Here is a 20,793-nt window from a genome sequence, read left to right as displayed (position 1 = left end):
AACTAGCTCTTGTAGACCAGACTGGCCTTGAACTCACAAAGATCGCCTGCCTCTGCCTCTTCTTCATTTCTTCTTCTGTTTATACTCTACTTGCTAGTTTCGCTTCCCCTTTCTCCTGCCTCACTATTGTCGGTTCAGCTCTTTATTAGACCATCAGGTGTTTTAGACAGGCAAAGAATTAGAGCTTCACAGAGTTAAACAAAGGCAGCATAAACAAAAGCAACACTTCTTAAAATAGTTTTCCCCAACAGAGTTTAGTGTTTTCTCATTAGGCTGGAATCCAGCAAACCTCAGCAATCTTGTCTCCAACCTCACTTGGACTTGGGCTTACAAGTGTGCATGGGACACCCCGCTTGTTACATAGGTGTTAGAAGCCAAATGATTGCACAGCAACCCCCCCCCTTTTTTTTTTTTTTTTTGTTTGATTTTGATTTTTCAAGATGGGTTCTCTGTAACTTTGGAACCTGTTGTGGAACTTGCTCTGTAGACCAGGCTGGCCTCAAACTCAAAGAGATTCACCTCTCTCTGCCTCCTGAGTGCTGGGATTGATGGAGTGTGCCATCTCCGCCCAGCTGTTTTTTGCTTTTCAAGGCAGAGTTTCTCTATATACAGCCCTGGCTGTCCTGAAATTCAGCTTGTAGACCAGGCTGACCTTGAACTCAAAGGAGTCACAGAAGGAGTAGAAAATTTGTTATTATAGCTACATATTTGTATACTTTAAGATTGTGTACTCAGGTGGAAAGTGTCTGTACTTTAGCGCTGATGAGGTGCGATGGTGATAGCCTGCATTTGTCATCAGGTAGTTTAACCCTTGTCCTCACCTGGAAACTCGTGTTTCTGTTACAGGTGATCATCGCCTTGCTCTTCTTTTGTCTCAGTTGGTGGGGAGCCAGTCAGTCCGAGAGTTGCTCACCATGCAGTTAGCCGACTGGCATCAACTCCAGGCTGACTGCTTCATCCAGGATGAGAGATTGCGCATATTTGCCCTGTTAGCTGGAAAACCGGTAATGTCATAATAATTTTTTATTTATTTGTTTGTTTGTTTGTTGTAAATTGTATACGGTTGATATAGCTGCCAGTTTGGTCTCATTTCTAGGTAGAAATATTTTTAAATTAAAATGTCAGGTAGCCAGGTACTGTGGCTCACACCTTTAGTCCTAGCGCTTGGGAGGCAGAAGAAGGTGATCCCCTTTGAAATCTAGTCCAGGTTCAAATCAAACCCGGTCTAGAGAAGTCCAGTATAGCTGAGACTACATAAAAGAGACCCTGTCTCAAAACACATACCTTTAATCCCAGCACTTGGGGAAGCAGAAGGAGGTGAATTGCTGTGAGTTCAAGGCCATTCTGGTCTACAGAGCAAATTTCAGGATAGCCAGGGCTGCGCAGAGAAACCTCGTCTTAAAAAACAAACAAACCAGAAAAGTATGTCGGACAATTAACCAAACATAGTTTCTGTGTTCTCACATTCAGTCTCAAGCATGGTACGTGCATGAAGAACAAAGGATGATTTGCCAGAGTTGATTCGCTCATTCTACCAAGTGGTTTCTGAGAGTCAAACTCAGGTTCTCACACTTTACACACTCAGCCATCTTCTCACTGGCCTGAAAGAATTCTTTTAATTATATAAATGGTAAAATTGGGGCTGGCAAGATGATACAGCAGGTAAAGAGAGGTGGAACCCACTTGGTGGAAGGAGAGACTCTTACAGACTCTGTCCTCACACACACACCATGCCATGCGTATTGCCCACATATGATAATAAATGAATACAAAAATATAAAGTTGAAGTCTGTATCGTATATCATAGTAGTGTGTGCATAGTAAGCTGTATAATCCTCTGTCTTCTCAAACATTAACATTTTTACATCTGTATTGATGTATAGATTCATTTTTGTATATGTGTTTATACAGGTAAGGTCAGTTTTGGAGAATAATCTTGAAAGTTTTTCTTCAATTTTCCGTGTATGGTCATTTTCCATTGTATAGTATCGTTATTTTTAATAGTCACCACTCTTCATTATACCAAAAGTGGAGTGATATTTTAAGCCAATTTTTGTTGCTTATTCTTTGTCTGATTCTGTGTCTTTATAGGTGTCTTATCGATTATGGCAAGAAAATAGGAGGCAAGATTACATTAAGACTGGTGGTGGTGGTGCAGTCCTTTAATCCTAGCACCTGGGAGAGGCAAAGGCAGGAAGCTCTCTTAGTTCAATGCTAGTCTAGTCTACATAGTGAGGCCCTCCCTGTCTCAGAAACAAACAAACCATAAGAGCAGATGGTAGACAGGCAGTAATAACCAGGATACATAAAGTTGTCTTGTGATCCTTTGTCTCCTGCAGGTGTGGCAGCTCTCTGAACAGAAGCAAATCAATGTATGCTCCCAGCTGGATTGGAAGCGTGCGCTTGCTGTTCATCTTTGGTACTTGCTTCCACCAACAGCCTCCATTTCCAAGGCTCTTAGCATGTATGAAGAAGCATTTCAGGTATGTGTGTTCAGAAGAGCCAGGTGAGAACTCTGATGACGATTTAGTCTTTCCAGAGAAGTCCTGAATGCCAGGCATGGTAGGTACAACCTTTAATCCCAGCTCTTGGGAGGCAGAAGCAGGTGACAATCTAAGGCTATGTTGTGAGACCCTGTCTCAAAAAAGAAAAGAAAATTTAAAATGTGTACAGAGAAAAAGCCATCAAATCACTCTTTTTGTTTGTTTGTTTCTTTCTCGACACAGGGTTTCTCTGTGTAACAGCCGTAGCTATCCTGGAACTAGCTCTTTCAAGCCAGACTGGCCTCAAACTCATAGAGATCCACCTGCCTCTGCCTCCTGAGTGCTGCGATTAAAGGTGTGCACCACCGCCACCTAGCTTCAAATCACATTTTATAATACAATACTTACTATTGACTGCCCTCTTTGAAAACACTGTTAAGTTGAAAGACCCAACAAATTCAAAATTTCATCCTTTACCTTACCTCTTCAACTTACCCGTCTGCTTTTATTCTATTTAAAACAGGTAATTAATTTTCTTACTGTTTTTTCTGCCTTTAATGAAAGGGTTTTCATTTCTAAGACCATCTTACCCCTTGGGAATTGCTTAAGCTTGACCTCAGGTTTAGTTTGCCTCTTATTAACATGTCAGCTCTAATTTCTCAATATCATTTTTTATATCTTATCATTGTTGAGTTAAAAAGCTGTCTATTAAGCCAGGTGGTGGTGATCTATTATGCCAGCTTGGTCTACAGAACAAGTTCCAGGAAAGCCAGGGTTACACAGAAGAGAAGCCCTGGCTCAAAAGCACCACAATTCCTTGCTGAGTTATTTGTTCTGTTGTTTTAAGTTTTATTTTTTCATGAGTTGTTTTAAGACAAGGTTTCATATAGCTCAAGCTTAGTCTGACTTTCAATTTATGATCGCTCTGGAGTACCATGATACCCTTGAATCCTTTCTTACTTATTCATATTTTATATTTGCTTTTCATAGCATTTATCTAGGCAAAGATTGCACTTAAATAGCAATCCAGGAAGCTGTTTGAAGTCCTTACCAGACTAAAAATAGGTAGATCAAAAAGCTGTAACATCTTGATTCTTTGAAGTGTCACAGCATCCTTAATACAGGTATCTGAATAATTGAGACATGATAATACTAATTGATAAAACTCACAACTTTTGTTGTATTGCTTTAACAATTTTTCCTTTTCAGAATACTTCTGAGGGTGATAAATATGCCTGCTCCCCTCTTCCTTCATACCTGGAGGGGTTTGGTTGTATAGTAGAGGAAGAAAAAGACACACGGAGACCACTTCAGGATGTTTGCTTCCACCTTCTGAAACTCTACAGTGACAGGTAAGCCAGGGCCAGGCATGGCCATTGCTTCAGTCAGTTAGTTGAGATAGAGTTTCCACAGAATAACTACCAACACAACTGAAACATTCCCATCACCTACAGAAACCCCCTCATCTGGTTTAGGAATAATCCTCAGTCCTGAACAGTGATGGGGGTGGGGCTTGATGTTTGAGGAATTTACATATTTGAACTCAGTCTGTACTCTTTTTGTGCCTGGCTTATCCATGTTAATATGAATAGCAGGAGTTTTAGGGAATAGTTACTTTGTTTTTCTCTTGTTTTTTTTTAATTAATTTATTATGTATACACGTATATGCCCGCAGGCCAGAAGAGGACACCAGATCTCATTACAGATGGTTGTGAGCCACCATGTGGTTGCTGGGAATTGAACTCAGGACCTTTGGAAGAGCAGTCAGTGCTCTTAACCACTGAGCCATCTCTCCAGCCCGGGAATAGTTACTTTGAATTTGTAGAATTTTGCATAATTTCATGTAGATTAGCTGGTGACTTAGATATTGTTGGTTTGGCTGTGAGGAAAAAAGCGGCACATATTTATTTACAGAAGTAGCTGTACACACAGACAGAATATTGTATGCATAATAAATAAATAAATATTTAAAAAAAAAAGAAGTAGCTGTAGCAGGTCTTTGGCACTTAAGCTGCTAAGGAGACTGAGGTATGAGAGGTTCACTGGAATCCATGTTTCAGTCTACCAAGCAACATAGCAAGACCCATCTAAATGAAAGAGGTTGTTATTTTACATTCTCACTAGTAATGTTATGTGTCTTCTTCAGAGCTTAGTATACTATGCAGTGGTATTCTCTGTGTGGTATACATATTTTGATTTATTTATGTCTTTTTTTTTGGTAGTTTGAGCCTGGGTCTCTAAACAGGCTGGCCGAGAACTCACTCTATATAGTGAACATTCAAATTTCTTCTTCCTTAGTCTTCTATGAGTTAGGATAACAGTAATGTACCTTTCATGAAATGTTTTCTTCATATATAATAATAATTTTATTCATTTTTGTCCATGACATTCAAGCTCCACATATGAACTACAAATAAAATCTATCAAGAAAACAAATTTCAGGTCTGGAGAGATGGCTCAGAGGTTAAGAGCATTGCCTGCTCTTCCAAAGGTCCTGAGTTCAATTCCCAGCAACCACATGGTGGCTCACAACCATCTATAGTGAGGTCTGGTACCCTCTTCTGGCCTGCAGACATACACACAGACAGAATATTGTATACATGATAGATAGATAGATAGATAGATAGATAGATAGATACATACATACATACATACATAGATACATAGATAGATACATAGATAGATACATAGATAGATAGACAGACAGACAGACAGACATAAAAAAAAAAAAGAAAACAAATTTCAGGCCGGAGAAATGGCTCAGAGGTTAAGAGCACTGACTGCTCTTCTAAAGATCCTGAGTTCAATTCCCAGACACCACATGGTGGCTCACAACCATTTGCAATGAGATCTGGTGCCCTGTTCTGGCATGCAGGCAGAACACTATATATACAAAATAAATAAGTTTTTAAAATTCATAATAATCAATTTCCATGAAATGTTTTTACTAAGAAATGGAGAATGGCCTATCTATCATTAATAAATTAGCACATACAATTATTATATCTAAATAAAAATATTTTGATACTTTTTATTTTATGTGAGAAATAACTCGGATTTCTGGGTTTTTTTTGTTTGTTTTTTTTGGTTTGTTCGTTTTTGTTCACAAAAAGGTCACAGCTTATTTCTACTTTTCAGGATGCTTTCTTTAAACACAGAGTATTTATGAAATAGGAACTATAGTACATATAGAAATAAAATTTACCATTCATTTATTTTTTGCTCTCATCTATTCAGATCTTCTGACTTCTGGTTTTTTTGATGGTTGATTGGTTCATTTGTTTTTGAGAGAGTCTCTCTATGTAGACCAGGCTGGCCTTGAAAACCTGCCAAGATCTTCCCGCCTCTGCCTCAGCCTCATGAGTGCATGGGACTACAAGGTACTCCACCATGCCTGGCTAAATTTAATTATTGTATTTGATGTGTCTGACTGCTTTTGGCTGTGTATATAAGTGTCTAGTGCCCTTAAAGGTCAGAAGAAGGTGTCAGATTACCCGGAACTAGAGTTTTGGGTCGTTTTTACTATTCATATGCAGTCTGTGTCTATGTGAGTTAGAAAACACCTCAAGGCGCAGTCCATTCTGTCTGTCCACTGTGTGGGCCCTGGGGTTGAGCTCAGGTAGTCAGTCTTGGAAGCAAGAGAAACATTTTTGTTTGGGCTTTTTTTTTTTCTCTCCTTTCCCAAAACAGGTTTTCTCTGTGTAACTTTGGAGCCTGTGCTGGAACTCGCTCCATTGAACAGACTGGCCTCAAACTCAAAGGGATCCACCTGCCTCTGCCTTCAAATGCTGGGATTAAAGGCGTGTGCTGCTACTACCCAGCTCAATTTGCTGAAGTTTTAATGCTATATAACTTTTTTATTATTATAGAACTTTTGATATTTTCTATTTATCCACAAGTCAGGCTGTGATCATTTATGTTCTAGAGTAAAAAAAAAAAAACTCTAGAGAGGGGTTTTTTTACTGAAGTTTTTTTTTCGAGACAGGGTTTCTCTGTACTTTTGGAGCCTGTCCTGGAACTAGCTCTTGTATATCAGGCTGGTCTCGAACTCACAGAGATCTGCCTGCATCTGCCTCCCAAGTACTGGGATTAAAGGCTGCACCAACACTGCCCGGCTTGAAGTACAATATTACATCAAGTTCGAGCATTGGGATGCACCTTAGTCCCGGCACTCAGGAGGCATCGGCAGGTGGATCTCTGCATCTAGCCTGGTGTAAACTGTAAGTTCCAGGATTGACAGGACTCTCTCAAAAAATAGAAGAAAAAGTTATTCAAAGCTTTTTCTTACCCTTTTAAAATATTTGTAGAATCTATAATAATCACATTCTTGTTACTGGTAATTTTTGTATTCGCTTTCTTACTCTATGTAGTTATGATTTAACTGGTCTTCTAAAGAACCAGTGTTGGTTTCACTGTTATTCCTGTTATTGATCCTTCTCAGAATGAAAGAGAAAAGTTTTAATGGATAAGTACAAAGAGTAAAACCATCACTTAATACTTTTGTATTAAGATGACTGAAATTGCCAGACTATGGTGGCACACACCTTTAATCCCAGCACTTGGGGGGCAGAAGCAGGTGGATCTCTGAGTTTGAGGCCAGCCTGGTTTGTAGAATGTGACCTTGTTTCTCTCACACACAACAGTGAACATTACAACCCACAGGAAGAAATGACCTCCATGAAGACCAGTTATTCACTCAGTGAATAAAACAGTCTGAATGGTCCTCAGGTTTTAGCATGGCTAAGAAAAGTAGCAGCTGCTATAATAAAGGATAGGGAGAACAGAAATTGTAAACGTCCATATTTTAGAATGCCACTACCAACGATGGCACACCCTTGTGAGACACAGAGCAGTGTACCTGTGTGTACAGATGATCTGCTAGCTGAGTATCTAACTGAATACTTTTTCTCCTCAGACATTACGATCTCAATCAGCTGTTGGAACCTCGAAGCATAACTGCAGATCCTTTGGACTACCGCCTCAGCTGGCACCTTTGGGAAGTGCTGCGGGCTCTCAACTATACCCATCTCTCTGAACAGTGTGAGGGTGTGCTACAGGCCAGTTATGCTGGCCAGCTGGAAAGTGAAGGGCTCTGGGAATGGGCCATCTTTGTCTTCCTACACATTGAGAACTCAGGGTGAGCAAAAAGCCTTTGGACCCTGTTGGGAAATACTATTTTGAAGTGTATTGCATCTTTTCATACTGCTTTTGTTAACAATTCAAAGATTGGTTTGAATATCTAAAATTAACCTACCAGCAAGAGGCTGAGTGAACAAGTACCTGACAGGAAGTAGGAGGAACCGCATGTAGCAGGTGTTGTTAAGTGGAGAGGGCACTGGGTTGTCTGGAAGACACTGGCAAAGGGAACAGAATCCCCTCGGACTATAGATAAAAAACATAACAACAGAACCCAGTGAGTATATCTAGCACCTAAACATAATACCTAATGAGTCAATCTTTTTAGGCTCTGCTCAGCAAGTTATTGCGTAGAGCATCTGTTGAGATGTAAGACCCAAGATGACTTGGCAGTTAAGAACATTTACTTCGGGGCTGGAGAGATGGCTCAGCGGTTAAGAGCACTGACTGCTCTTCCAAAGGTCCTAAGTTCAATTTCCAGCAACCACATGGTGGCTCACAACCATCTGTAATGAGATCTGGCGCCCTCTTCTGGCCTGCAGGCACACATGGAAGCAGAATATTGTATACATAATAAATAAATATTAAAAAAAAAAAAAGAACATTTACTTCTTTTCCTTGGGGGTCTGAGTTCAGTGCTCTCACTGCCTGTAGTAACCCTAGCTCTGGAGGACCCAACACCTCTGACATACAAAGGCACTTACATTCATATGCACCAACACACACATGTACACATCTAAAAACAATAAAAATAAGTATTTTAAGAAAAGTCAGAATTTAAAATACCGACTTTGTGATTTGGTTTGGTTTTTAAGTTTGAAGTGGTTTCCTAGAGCTGGAGATTGCCCATGTGAATGATTAGCATTCTCTGTGACCAAGATGATACTCCAGCTTCTTTCTTCCCCATAGCATGCGTGAAAAGGCTGTCCGCGAGCTGCTGACTCGGCACTGCCAGCTGGCGGAGACCCCCGAGTCCTGGGCTAAAGAGACTTTCCTTACACAGAAGCTCTGTGTGCCTGCTGAGTGGATTCATGAAGCCAAAGCAGTTCGAGCACACATGGAATCCGATAAGCACTTGGAGGCCCTCTATTTATTTAAGGCCGGCCACTGGAACCGCTGCCACCAACTTGTTATTCGCCATCTTGCTTCTGGTGAGTGCAAAGGCCTACATCTCCCGGAGTTACCCTGCGCTTCTCTAACCTGTGAGCCCTTGGGATGGCTGAGGCAGAGGTGCTTTAGGACAGGGCAGGCGGGGGCTGGAGAGATGGCTCAGTGGTTAAGAGCATTGCCTGCTCTTCCAAAGGTCCTGAGTTCAATTCCCAGCAACCACATGGTAGCTCACAACCATCTGTAATGAGGTCTGGTGCCCTCTTCTGGCCTGCAGACATACATGTAGACAGGCTATTGTATACATAATAAATAAATAAAATATTAAAAAAAAAAAAAAGGACAGGGCAGGCTTAGATCCATGTTCCACCAAAGGCTCCAGAGGCGGCTCTCTCTGCGTGCGAGGCTATGGCACTGTTGTAGTTAGCATCTGCCACAGACGTCCCTGCTGTGAATTACACTCTTGCTCATGAGTGGGGATGTTAACCAGCAACACCAGACACAGCTGCTTTGAGAACTGAAGCCAGAAGGTCCACAGGGGTGCCCTTATCACCCTCCATCTGCTTAGGAATTCTCAACAGCAGCATTTATTCTCCTTCCTGTCTGCCTTAGATTTATGCCTGGTCCTCTGTACTGTTGTGAACCACATTCTTATACACTGAAGCCATTGTTTTCTTTCTTCAGATGCTATTATTAATGAGAACTATGGCTACCTGAAAGGGTTCTTAGAAGATCTGGCACCTCCAGAGCTCAGCAGCCTAATTCAGGACTGGGAAACATCTGGACTTGTTTACCTGGATTATATTCGAGTAATTGAAATGCTCCACCGTATTCAGCAGGTACTAAATTCCTTAAACTACTGTCTAGTTTTTCTTTTCATAGGCACTTAAAAAAAAAACAGATTTCAAAAAGCCATACTAGCCAGGACATCCAGGGCTGCTTAGAGAGGCCCTACCTTGAAAAAAGAAGAGAAAAAAGAAAAAAAGGGAGCTAGCTGGGCAGTGGTGGTGCACGCCTTTAATCCCAGCACTCAGGAGGCAGAGGCAGGCGGATCTCTTTGAGTTTGAGGCAAGCCTGGTCTACAAAGTGAGTTCCAGGAAAGGTTCCAAAACTACAGAGAAACCCTGTCTCAAGAAAAAAAAAAAAGCCATACTATAGCAGGTTGTGGGGGTGCATGACTTTCCCTAGCACTTTGGAGGCAAAGGCAGGTGGATTGCTTAGTTTTCCAGGACAGCCAGGAAACTTCTCAAAAAAAAAAAGAAAGAAAGAAAAAACTGTATGTATGGTGACACACACATACAGTCCCAGCATTGGGAAATGAGGCAACAGGATCAAAAGTATGAAGCCAGTCTAGGCTGTGTGAAACTTTATATTAAAAAATGAAATTCATTGGTAAATGTAACTAATACTGTTGAAGATGAGACTTTGGGTGTTTGTTTGTTTTAGCTGGTCTTAACCTATAACCTAAACTAGCCAGGATCTCACTGTGTAGCCCAAGATAGCCCTTTTGGGGTATATTTTTAGTGTACTTAGAGAGGAGAGTGAGTGTGATGCATGCCCTAGCACAGGCCTGGACATCCAAGGACAGGTTGTGGAAGTGGGAAAAGCAAGCTCAGGTCATCAGACTGGGCGGCAGACACCTTAGCTGCTGCACCATCTCTTTCCTCTGGAAAGTGCGAGCTGTCCTCTCCTTTGCTGCCAAAACTTGTGGGACATTTTCTTGTACCTGCTAGATCATTCTGTATTTTTTCATATCTTTACATTCTTAAAGTTTTGGGGGAGATCTTTCATGTTGTGAACTTACATACCATTGAGTATAGAGGTTCAGAGCTCAAGCTCCAGAGGTCAAAGTATTAGGTTCAATTTAGGTTTCCTACATTGACTAAGTTACTTAAACTTTCCACCCTGTGAGGGTTACAAGGAGTACAAGTTAGAGTGGGCAGTGGATAGACTGTATCCAACAGAGTCTTCATGAAGGTCACACAAAATAGACACAGGACTTTGATGCAGTAAATTACACACAACACACAAAAACCTTGCTCCAGCTCCTATCATCCACTTGTAACTCTAGCAGTGAGTGAGGCATATGATGGGCATAATTCAGGAATCACTAAAGAAACTCTGTAGTTGAAATCAGTTTATTTATTCAACTTGGTCATTAAAGAATCCCCAATATGCCGGGTAGTGGTGGTGCATACCTTTAATCCCAGCACTCGGGAGACAGAGGAAAGTGGATCTCTGAGTCCGAAGCCAGCTTGGTCTATAAGATAGTTCCAGGGCAGGCAACAAATCAACACAGAGAAACCCTCTCTCGAAAAACAGAAAAGAAAAAAAAAAATGAACCCCCAATGTGGTGAGTTCTGTGATGGATTTGGGAGCTGTAGAGGTAAACAGTATGTTTTTCCCTTACTAAAAGTACTGATTCATTGGGGGAAGATGTATGTAAGTAAGCCAGAAATCACCATAGAATAAAGGAAAAGATTGACCGGATTATTTTGTTCTGACAATATGCCAGGACAAAAAAGGAGAACATGATCTAATCAGAGGGAATCAGAGTGACAGTGTAGCTGTGTCCACTTTCATAACTTTATGAAACACATGCCTCAGTCTCTGATTTGGGGCTCAGTTAAGAGCACTTGCTGTACTTGGCAGAGGTTCAGGTCCTAGTACCCACGTGATAGCACACAATCATTATTAACTCTAGTTAATCCAGGAGATCCAGTGTTCTCTTCTACCTGCATACATGCAGACAGAACACTCATGCACAAAATAAATCCTTAAACCTTCCCAGCTTTGTCTTGCTGTATTGCTCTTTACTCCATGTATTACTTGTAAACATGCTCCAGCTTACAGGGTTTGGCTGTTTGCTTCACCTGCAGAGCTTGGCCTTCTCTTGTTAGGCAGGTCTTAGCTTACACATGAACTCTCCAAGAACACTTTTGATACTCTCTCCTGAAATAGACATTCAAATTTTGGGGGGAGGGGAGTGGTTTTGAGACAGGGTTTCTCTGTGTAGGTTTTTGTTTTTTTTTTGTTTTTTTTTTTAAGATTTATTTGTGTATACAATGTTCTGTCTGCATATATGCCTGCAGACCAGAAGAGAACACCAGATCTCATACAGATGGTTGTGAGCCACTATATGGTTGCTGGGAATCGAACTCAGGACCTCTGGAAAAGAAGAGCCCATGCTCTTTTTTTTTTTTTTTTTTTTTTTTTTGGTTTTTCGAGACAGGGTTTCTCTGTAGCTTTGGAGCCTGTCCTGGCACTAGCTCTTGTAGACCAGGCTGGCCTCGAACTCCCAGAGATCCGCCTGCCTCTGCCTCCCGAGTGCTGGGATTAAAGATGTGGGTCACCACTGCCCAGCAATGACATCCATTTCCTTATACTCATAGTTTATCACAGCTGTGATTCTATAAGGTAAATTACTACTTGATATTTTCTTGTCTGTAAAGTTCATGAACACAAAGGCCTCATTTTGTTTACTGCTGTTAAAAGTTAGTAGTAAGCTCTGGCAGAGGGTAAGAGTATGTATATAGACATAAATCAGTGAGTTCTGCAAGCCTTCTTCAAAGTGAGTTCCAGAGCTGGTAAGATGGCTCAGCAGATAAAAGAACTTGTAGCCAAGCTTGACGACCTGAGTTCAGACCCCAAAGTGGCCATGGTGAAAGGAGAGAGTGGGCTCCCACAAGTTGACTTTTAACCACCATATGCTTGCATGGCTAGCATTCACAAACACCAAATTAGTAAATTCCATGACAAATGCATCTTGGAAAACATCTCAAGTAAACCTGAGTAGGGAGGTGTTTGGAGGCTCTGGATGGTTCACAGTGAGGAAGATAGGGTAACTAACTGAGAGAGAGGCAAGGTTAAGGCAAATGAGATGTTGCTACAAAATATTCAAGACTTGAATGGATAAAAGTAAATCAGCTTTGTTTTTTGGAAATGTATCTGAACTAGCTGCATTGGCAAGACTGAAATGGGGATAGTGGAAAGTTTGAGACTAACCTGAGATGTGCAGTGAGTTCCAGGCCAGCTGGGACTGCATATCAAGATCCTGTCTCAAAGACCAATAACTATAAAGCGATTACAGATTGGAAGTAGAGGATGACACTGATGGCTGTGGTGAGAAGGGTGCTACAGCAAAAGCCATGGCACAGAAACAGAAGATTGGTATATTGGGCTAGCACTGAGTGTAATTGGAGCCATAGGGATGGATCGGGAGAGTGTATAGACTGAGGAGGTCCTGCACTGCTTTAGGAATGTCTGAGTTTAGAATAAGGAGATGTAAAGTCCTGGTTTGAATAGCACCTCTTACTACCTCTCTGAACCAGATTTACCCTACCTAAAGTTTTTGGTGCTGTGTTAAACTATGTGGTCTGTGAGTCATCATCTAAAGACCTGTCCAGCCCAAGTGTACTTTCTCTCCTTCAGCACTGCATGCAGGGGCACTGCCATCAGCTTTTCTCCTCCTATCACTTGTTGCTGGGACTTTGTGTAATCTATGGTTGAGGTAGAAGTTTCTTTTGTCCTTACTGGTCTGCTCCTCTGCAGGTGGATTGCTCAGGCTATGAACTAGAGCACTTACACACCAAAGTCACTTCACTGTGCAGCCGAATAGAGCAGATTCCGTGTTACAGTGCCAAGGACCGCCTGGCTCAGTCAGGTAAGCTGTGGGCCCTGCTTTCATGTGACTTCCTTCCTGTCCTTATGACAGCCTCACCAGTGCTGTGTGGTCAGCACTCATTGTGAGTTTTCTCTCTAGATATGGCCAAGCGTGTCGCCAACTTGCTGCGGGTAGTACTGAGCCTGCAGCATGCTCCTGATGCCACCTCCAACTCAACACCAGACCCTCAGCGAGTTCCTTTGCGTCTGTTGGCTCCCCACATTGGCAGACTCCCCATGCCTGAGGACTATGCCTTGGAGGAACTTCGTGGTCTCACACAGTCCTACCTGCGAGAACTGACTGTTGGGAGCCAGTGAGCCCAGCTCTTCGTCACACTCATGCGCACTCCCTCCCTCCCCAGCGGTTCCCAGTACTGTTCTATCTGACATTGTTTGCCAATCTCTGGGTCGGTGTGGACTCCTCCCTCCCTCCCTCTCTGCTGCCCTAAGCAGTAGCATCCACTAGTTGTTCAGGGGTTCTCTTAACTAATACTGAGCATAGCATACAAGGGCTTTTGGAACCAAAAAAAAAAAAAAAGACAGGTCAGGTCTCTTTACCAACTTCAAGACCATTCTTCAATTTCTTTTTCTTTTGAAAAATGGTCAATAAAGCCTCTTTGGCAGAACCTCCCAAAAAACTGGGTTACCCAGAGTTCTGAGTCTTGTGACACACACACCCCATGCCAACATCTGTCCTACATTGCTGCACCTCTTCTGTTTGAAGGCACTGAGACAGATTACAGATGTCTGGTAGATGACTCATTTGTCCCTGAAGATTTCTTAACACTGGGATTGGGACCTTGTTGAAGACAGAAGGGCTGTCTGGCATGGAAGCAGAGCTCTGCAGGGCTCCTTTTTTTATCCCTCGTCTGTCCTGTGGACACCACACCTGCCCTACTGTCCTGTGCAGTGTGTTTCTGCGAAGCCCCTGATTGCGCTGGCCCTTGATTTATCAGTCATCTTCCTGGGTGTGCCAGGAGTTTGGATGAAGAATGTGAAAGGTGTTCCTCCCAGCCCTCCCATCTAGCCAAGAGCATTTCCCACCCTTCATCCACCTTCCCCAGGAGGCACAGCTGTCACTAAGGCAGGCCTGGCTGGGCCCTAGGCACCGACACTGCATTGCTGCTGGTTGTGGAGGCTCTGACCTGAGACAGGTGAAACTTGGGGCTGTCACACACAATATGACCACCCCTGGGTCTTTGTGCATGAAGATTATGTAAAGGTTTTTATTAAAAAAATTATATATATATATATAAATGATCTAGATTATTTTCCTCTTTCTGAAGCTACTTTCTTAAAAAATAAAATGTTTATAGTATTCTTGATGGTACTGACTTTTTCTTTGTGTTTTGGGGGACTCATTTAAATAAAAACCTACGGCTAAGGAGTTAGTTTAGCAGGTCAAAGCACTAGCCATGGGCTGGAGAGATGGCTCAGCAGTTAAGAGATGCTCTTCTAAAGGATCCAGGCTCAAGCCTCAGCACCCACATAGCAGCTCACAGCTGTCTGTAACTCCAGTTCCAGGGGACCCGATACCTTCACACAAACATACATAAAGGCAAATCACCAATGCACATAAATAAAATAAATAAATATAAAACACTAGCCACACAAGCCTGGCAACACAAGTTCAGAATCCACAAAATGCAGATGCATCTGCACACATGTGTAACCCAAGCACTGTTGGTGCCTGCTTGTGTGCGCGCTCTGTGCCTCACAACACTTTAAAAACAGCTTTCACAGTCCCCCGTGGACTGATCACCAGCCTGGAGAGGGCAGCACAGCCACAGGCACTAAGACCTGCCTCACAGGAAGGCAGCAGCCAACTCAGGCACACCGTTAGTTAGCGCTAAATTGAGACTCAGGAGCCCAGACACTTTCCTTGCAGTGGTGGGTGTCGCGGAGTGACTCTTGGAGATGGAAGACCGAGGGAGAACAGGGGTGAAGGCTTAGGAGAACCCAGGATTCAGCGAATGACAGACAGACACAACTCTAATGAGATTTGAATGTGCTGCAACTTTACTAAAATTCAAGCATCACTTTTAAGAGATTACAGAAGGAAGTTGGCAGACATAAAAGTTTCCATAGAAAAATGATTACAGACAATTGATTATTCTCAGCAAGTCTTGTGGTCAGGGCCAGATGGGCAGAGCTGTTCTTTGAAATTCGTCTCACACCACTAACTAACTGTGCTTTCTCATGGCCCTAAATCATATCTGCCCTCAAGGTAACCCAAACACCATTCTTCAGGATTCCACCCCCAGGGTTTGTTTCAATATTGAATGTTATCAAGAATATCTTGCATTTCTTTCCTATCTAAGATGTACCAGGGGTTTCTCATTCTGGCTAGCCTCTCCATAAATGGTAATTCATGCCATCCCATACATTTTCCTTCATAATTTGCCCATCTGCTACCAAATCTCCTATCATGAGCTCTTTCTGTTCTAGGGTATCTGTAAATTCCCCCAGAGAGAGAGCCAGAGTCTTAATCATAACATTAATGGCCTGAATCAAGGGAGGGAACTGACGCATCAGTTCCTCCATATTCAAGGAGCCGTTGGAAATGTTTTCTGGTTCCTTGAACAGATTAAGTTTTTGTCAAGAGAAAAATAGAACAGAAGAAAGGATAGAGTCAATGCAAGAAACCATCGCCAGGAACAAAGTGAACGAGGTCGTTGAGGCTAATCAGGCACCTCAACTCGAGCAGAGTGCCAGGGAACCGCCGGGGGCCAAGTTCCAAGAAGCACGAGCCCCTCATTTTGAGACGGCCACCACCTGAGAGGCATTTTGTCACACAGGTGAGACAGCCGTGGATGTGGCAGGTGGGAATTGAACCCAGGGTCTTTGCATGTTGAGCTGCATCTCAACCCAAAGACAGACTTAGGGACAAGGAAGTTACTGATTAGTAAATACAAGTTTATGTACATAGGTTCTGAGTTTAAACTGCATCACTGAATATACTTTGTATTCAAAGCTTTCTGCTCTGTTCTGGAGATTGTTTTTAAGCAGTAATGATTCCTGAACTGGTTGCTTTACAGTGGCCTGTTTTGAGTATCAAATGAGAATTAAAGTCTATCCATGTCTTGTTGAACTGAGGCCTGAGCAAATTCCAGGTAGATTTAACCAAAGACTTGTGCAACATCACAGAATTGGAGGATAAAAGAATAGAGTGTTTGCTTTGTCTGAATCAGTTTGGACTCCTGAGGCCAGGGATCAATCAGCTGGCAAACCCCTCCATCCACAACTGTCTCAGAATCTAACAATTCTTGCTTTCCTTGTACCAGAGATGATTTACATAAAGCATGTGCTACAGAAAGGACTAATGGTTTTTTTTTTTTGTTCGTTTTTTTTTTGGTTTTTCGAGACAGGGTTTCTCTGTGGCTTTGGAGCCTGTCCTGGAACTAGCTCTCTAGACCAGGCTGGTCTCGAACTCACAGAGATCCGCCCACTTCTGCCTCCCGAGTGCTGGGATTAAAGGCGTGCGCCACCATCGCCCGGCGGACTAATGGTTTTTTATTCATATGGGAAGTACTTGCTCTTAGGACAAGTACTATTCTTTTTGGTTTGATTTGGTTTGGTTTTTTGGTTTTTCGAGACAGGGTTTCTCTGTAGCTTTGTTGCCTATCATGGAACTAGCTCTTGTAGACCATGCTGGCCTCGAACTCAGAGTCCCCGAGTGCTGGGATTAAAGGCGGGCGCCACCACCACCCAGCTAGGACAAGTACTATTTCTATTAGTTAAAAAGGAAGGCTGGGTTATAGTTCAGTCCTTGCCTAACATGCATGAAGTTCAAGGTTCAGTTCCCAGCCCTGCAGAAACAGCCTGATAATATAAGTCTGTATCCCACCACTTGTGAGGTGGAAACAGGAGAGTCCAGAGTTCAAGGTCGTCCTCGCCTACTTTAAGACTTGGGGCCAGCACAAACTGAAATTTTGAATTTGAACTTTATGCGTGTACTTGAAATTCAAATATTTGGGAGGTTGAAGCAGAAAAGTTCAACATTGTCTTCTGATACACAGGATTCTGAAGTGGATGAGCATATGCCCTTTTTTTAGTGAGTTTTTAGTTGTTTTTTGTCGGGTCCACTGGAATTTGAGTAACAGTTGTGAGCTGTCACATGGATGCTGAGAATTGAACCCAGGTCCTCTGGAAGAGTAGCCAGTACTCTTACCCACTGAGCCATCGCTCCAGTCCCCAGTGTGTGCCTTTTTGACGGTATAATCGTTACTCTGTCACATTGCGACTCGAGTGTAGAAGCAAAAGCATATTAACAGGAAGTGTGTTCTTCACCGTTCAGTCCAGAGAGGTTTTTTTGTTGTGATCTCATTTAAAACTTAATGAACAAAAGTTACACAATATAGCTCAATTACAGCAGTCAGCCAGCTGTTGCCAGTATAAACTGACCACTCGGCAAAGGAAGTCAAGAAGTTTTGCAACAGGAAATGGCAGAAAGGGCATAGTAATTAGGTTCTAATGTTCTTCTTCCTTCTTCCGTACTGTTTCCGGTTATCTGAAGACAACCAGGAAGTACAGATGTGCAACACTAGATCTAGGCCAGGGCTACATTGTGAGCCTCATCTGAACAAAACGAAATAAAGCTTTTATGTTGTAGTGAGAGCCAAGTTTTCTAACTACTAAAGACAAAGTCATAATGACTTGTTCTGCTTCTGTTCCTTGATAGTCATGCCTCTCTGCCATGGATCTCTGTAATTGATGTCCTAAGGACAGAATTATGATGTGAAATGCATTCTTGCCTAATCATCTCTCATGGCTTACTAGACAGGAACATGGTGGGATTCTGGGCAAGGTGCCATGAACCAGTAATTTAGGCACTCAAGAGGTGGTGATGAGAGGTAGGGGGTTCAAGGAAAAATGGTGGCAGTGTGTATGTGTGTGTGTGTGTGTGCTGCTAAAATATGTAGTTGCCTCTCCTGTCTGTTCTCCTCTTTACAGAAGACTGTGGCTCCCATCCTCCTTTGCACCTAGTTTTACCAGAAGTGTCCTTCAGAATGCGTGCTTTTTCCTGCTGGTTAAGGTTAAAAGTGATGGATCAGTTTGAGTCATTTTTTTCTCTTTTTGAAATGAAGTCTTACTGTGTAGCACCCAAATTCACAGTAATCCCAGTGCCTCAGCTATTAGAGTGTTGCAATGACAGGCATGAACTACCACCACCTTTGGCTGCCAAGTCACTATTTTTGACCATGAGTTCACACACAAGAAAGAGCAAGGCAATGCCATAGGAATGGCCCAGCTCCCACTGGCCTTGGGGCTGCTGTGTCTTCTCTGGACGGATGGACTGTAGACTTTTTAAATTATTTTTTAATTGATATTTATTGAGCTCTACATTTTTCTCTGCTCCCCTCCCTGCCTCTCCCCTCCCCCCTTCGACCCTCTCCCAAGGTCCCCATGCTCCCAATTTACTCAGGAGATCTTGTCTTTTTCTACTTTACACTTCCCATGTAGATTAGATCTATATAAGTCTCTCTTAGTGTCCTCACTGTTGTCTAAGTACTCTGGGATTGTGGTTTGTAGGCTGGCTTTCTTTGCTTTATTTTTAAAAACCACTTATGAGTGAGTACATGTGATAATTGTCTTTCTGTGTCTGGGTTACCTCACCCAAAACAGTGTTTTCTAGTTCCATCCATTTTAGATGTTATTTCTTTCTGCTGTGTAGTACTCCATTGTGTAAATGTACCACATTTTTCTTATCCATTCTTCGATAGAGGGGCATCTAGGTTGTTTCCAGGTTCTGGCTATGACAAACAAAGCTGCTATGAACATAGTTGAGCACATGTCCTTGTGGCACGATTAAGCATCCTTTGGATATATACCCAAAAGTGGTATTGCTGGGTCTTGAGGAAGGTTGTTTCCTAATTTTCTGAGAAATCACCACACTGACATCCAAAGGGGCTGTACCAGCTTGCATTCCCACCAGCAATGCAGAAGTGTTCGTTTTCCCCACAACCTGTCCAGCATAAGTTGTCATCAGTGTTTTTGATCTTGGCCATTCTTTCAGGTGTAAGATGGAATTTCAGAGTTGTTTTGATTTGCATTTCTCTGATGACTAAGGATGTTGAACATTTCCTTAAGTGTCTTTCAGCCTCTGTTGAGAGTTCTCTGTTTAGTACTGTACTCCATTTTTTTTATTGGATTATGTGTTCTTTTGTTGTCCAATTACTTGAGTTCTTTGTATATTTTGGAGATCAGACCTCTGTCTGATGTGGGGTTAGTGAAGATCTTTTCCCATTCTGTGGGCTGTCTTTTATCTTGTTGACCGTGTCCTTTGCTTTACAGAAGCTTTTCAGTTTCAGGAGGTCCCATTTATAAATTGTTTCTCTCAGTGTCCTTGCTGTTGGGTTATATTTAGGAAGTGGTTCCCTGTGCCAATGCATTGAAGTGTACTTCCCACTTTTTCTTCTATAAGGTTCAGTGTGACTGGCTTTATGTTGAGGTCTTTGATCCATTTGGAGTTGAATTTTGTGTATGGTGATAGATATGGGTCTATTTTCATTTTTCTACATGCTGATATCCAGTTATGCCAGCACCATTTGTTAAATATTCTTTCTTCCATTTGATATTTTTTGCTTCTTTATCAAATATTAGGTGTTCGAAAATGTGTGGATTGATATCCAGGTCTTCTTTTCGGTTCCATTGGCCCTCCTGTCTGTTCTTATGCCAATACCAGGCTGTTTTCAGCTCTGTAGCTCTGTAGTAGAGTTTGGAGTCTGGGATTGTGATGCCCGTAATTGTTACTCTTACCTCAGCCTTAATCCCTAACCCTAACTGTAACCACCCCTCCTACCTGCCCACAGTGTTAGGCATGGGAAGACTGTATCCGCCTGGCATGACTGCAGGGTCTGTGAAAATGGAGTGCACTGCATTTCTCCTGCACAGGGCCATCTGGAGTGGTGTAAGACTCAGCACCACTCCCATGGGGAGGGAGAGTTTACCCAGCACAGAACAGCAGAGTTGCTCACCAGTAGGAAAGCTGCTGGGGTACAGGGAGCCTCCAGACATCAATGACTGTAGCTGCACTGCAATGCGCGAATCTCACCCACAGGCCCCAGCACACATACCTCTAAGGCCTAAAGCTGTGCACCTTCAGATCCTAATATCTCCAAACTTCCCAGCCCCCAGGATGAGCCCTCATGCTGACGCACAGAATTTGAATAATTTAGGGCCCAGCACCCTCGGGTGTCAGTTTCAGTTGCTCTGTTCCTATGGGCACTGCTGTGCCAGCCCCGCAATTAAGCTAATAAAACTGTCCATGGAAGAAGGGCTACTCCCCTATGCCTCAGACCCTTAGTGCTGATAGAGTGCTTGGCCCTGTTCTAAAAGCAGCAGGCTTGCTCTCTCAGAGGCCAGGTATGGGGAATGTAAGCAGGAAGGGGGGGGGGCTGTAAAT

The 20,793-nt window shown here is 42.6% G+C and overlaps 1 protein-coding gene across 7 annotated transcripts in view; it reads left to right on the top strand.

Moving 5' to 3' along the window:
• Nup98 (nucleoporin 98 and 96 precursor) overlaps positions 1-14,707 on the top strand; it is a 95,237-nt gene extending 80,530 nt beyond the window's left edge. For all 7 annotated transcript variants that reach the window (XM_041675971.1, XM_041675970.1, XM_041675973.1 and 4 more), the window contains 8 exons: positions 847-1,004; positions 2,340-2,483; positions 3,693-3,835; positions 7,399-7,620; positions 8,529-8,770; positions 9,411-9,565; positions 13,278-13,389; positions 13,489-14,707. In XM_041675971.1, coding sequence (XP_041531905.1) covers positions 847-1,004; positions 2,340-2,483; positions 3,693-3,835; positions 7,399-7,620; positions 8,529-8,770; positions 9,411-9,565; positions 13,278-13,389; positions 13,489-13,706 — 1,394 coding nt within the window. In that variant the 3' untranslated portion in view covers positions 13,707-14,707. The remainder of the gene's footprint in view (positions 1-846; positions 1,005-2,339; positions 2,484-3,692; positions 3,836-7,398; positions 7,621-8,528; positions 8,771-9,410; positions 9,566-13,277; positions 13,390-13,488) is intronic.
• Positions 14,708-20,793: the final 6,086 nt, after the last annotated feature.

The sequence above is a fragment of the Microtus oregoni genome, unplaced genomic scaffold, assembly GCF_018167655.1.
Source record: "Microtus oregoni isolate MIOR12 unplaced genomic scaffold, Mior012 000027F_ref0000203, whole genome shotgun sequence".
Lineage (NCBI taxonomy): Eukaryota > Metazoa > Chordata > Mammalia > Rodentia > Cricetidae > Microtus > Microtus oregoni.
This window is presented reverse-complemented; position numbering and strand designations above follow the sequence as displayed.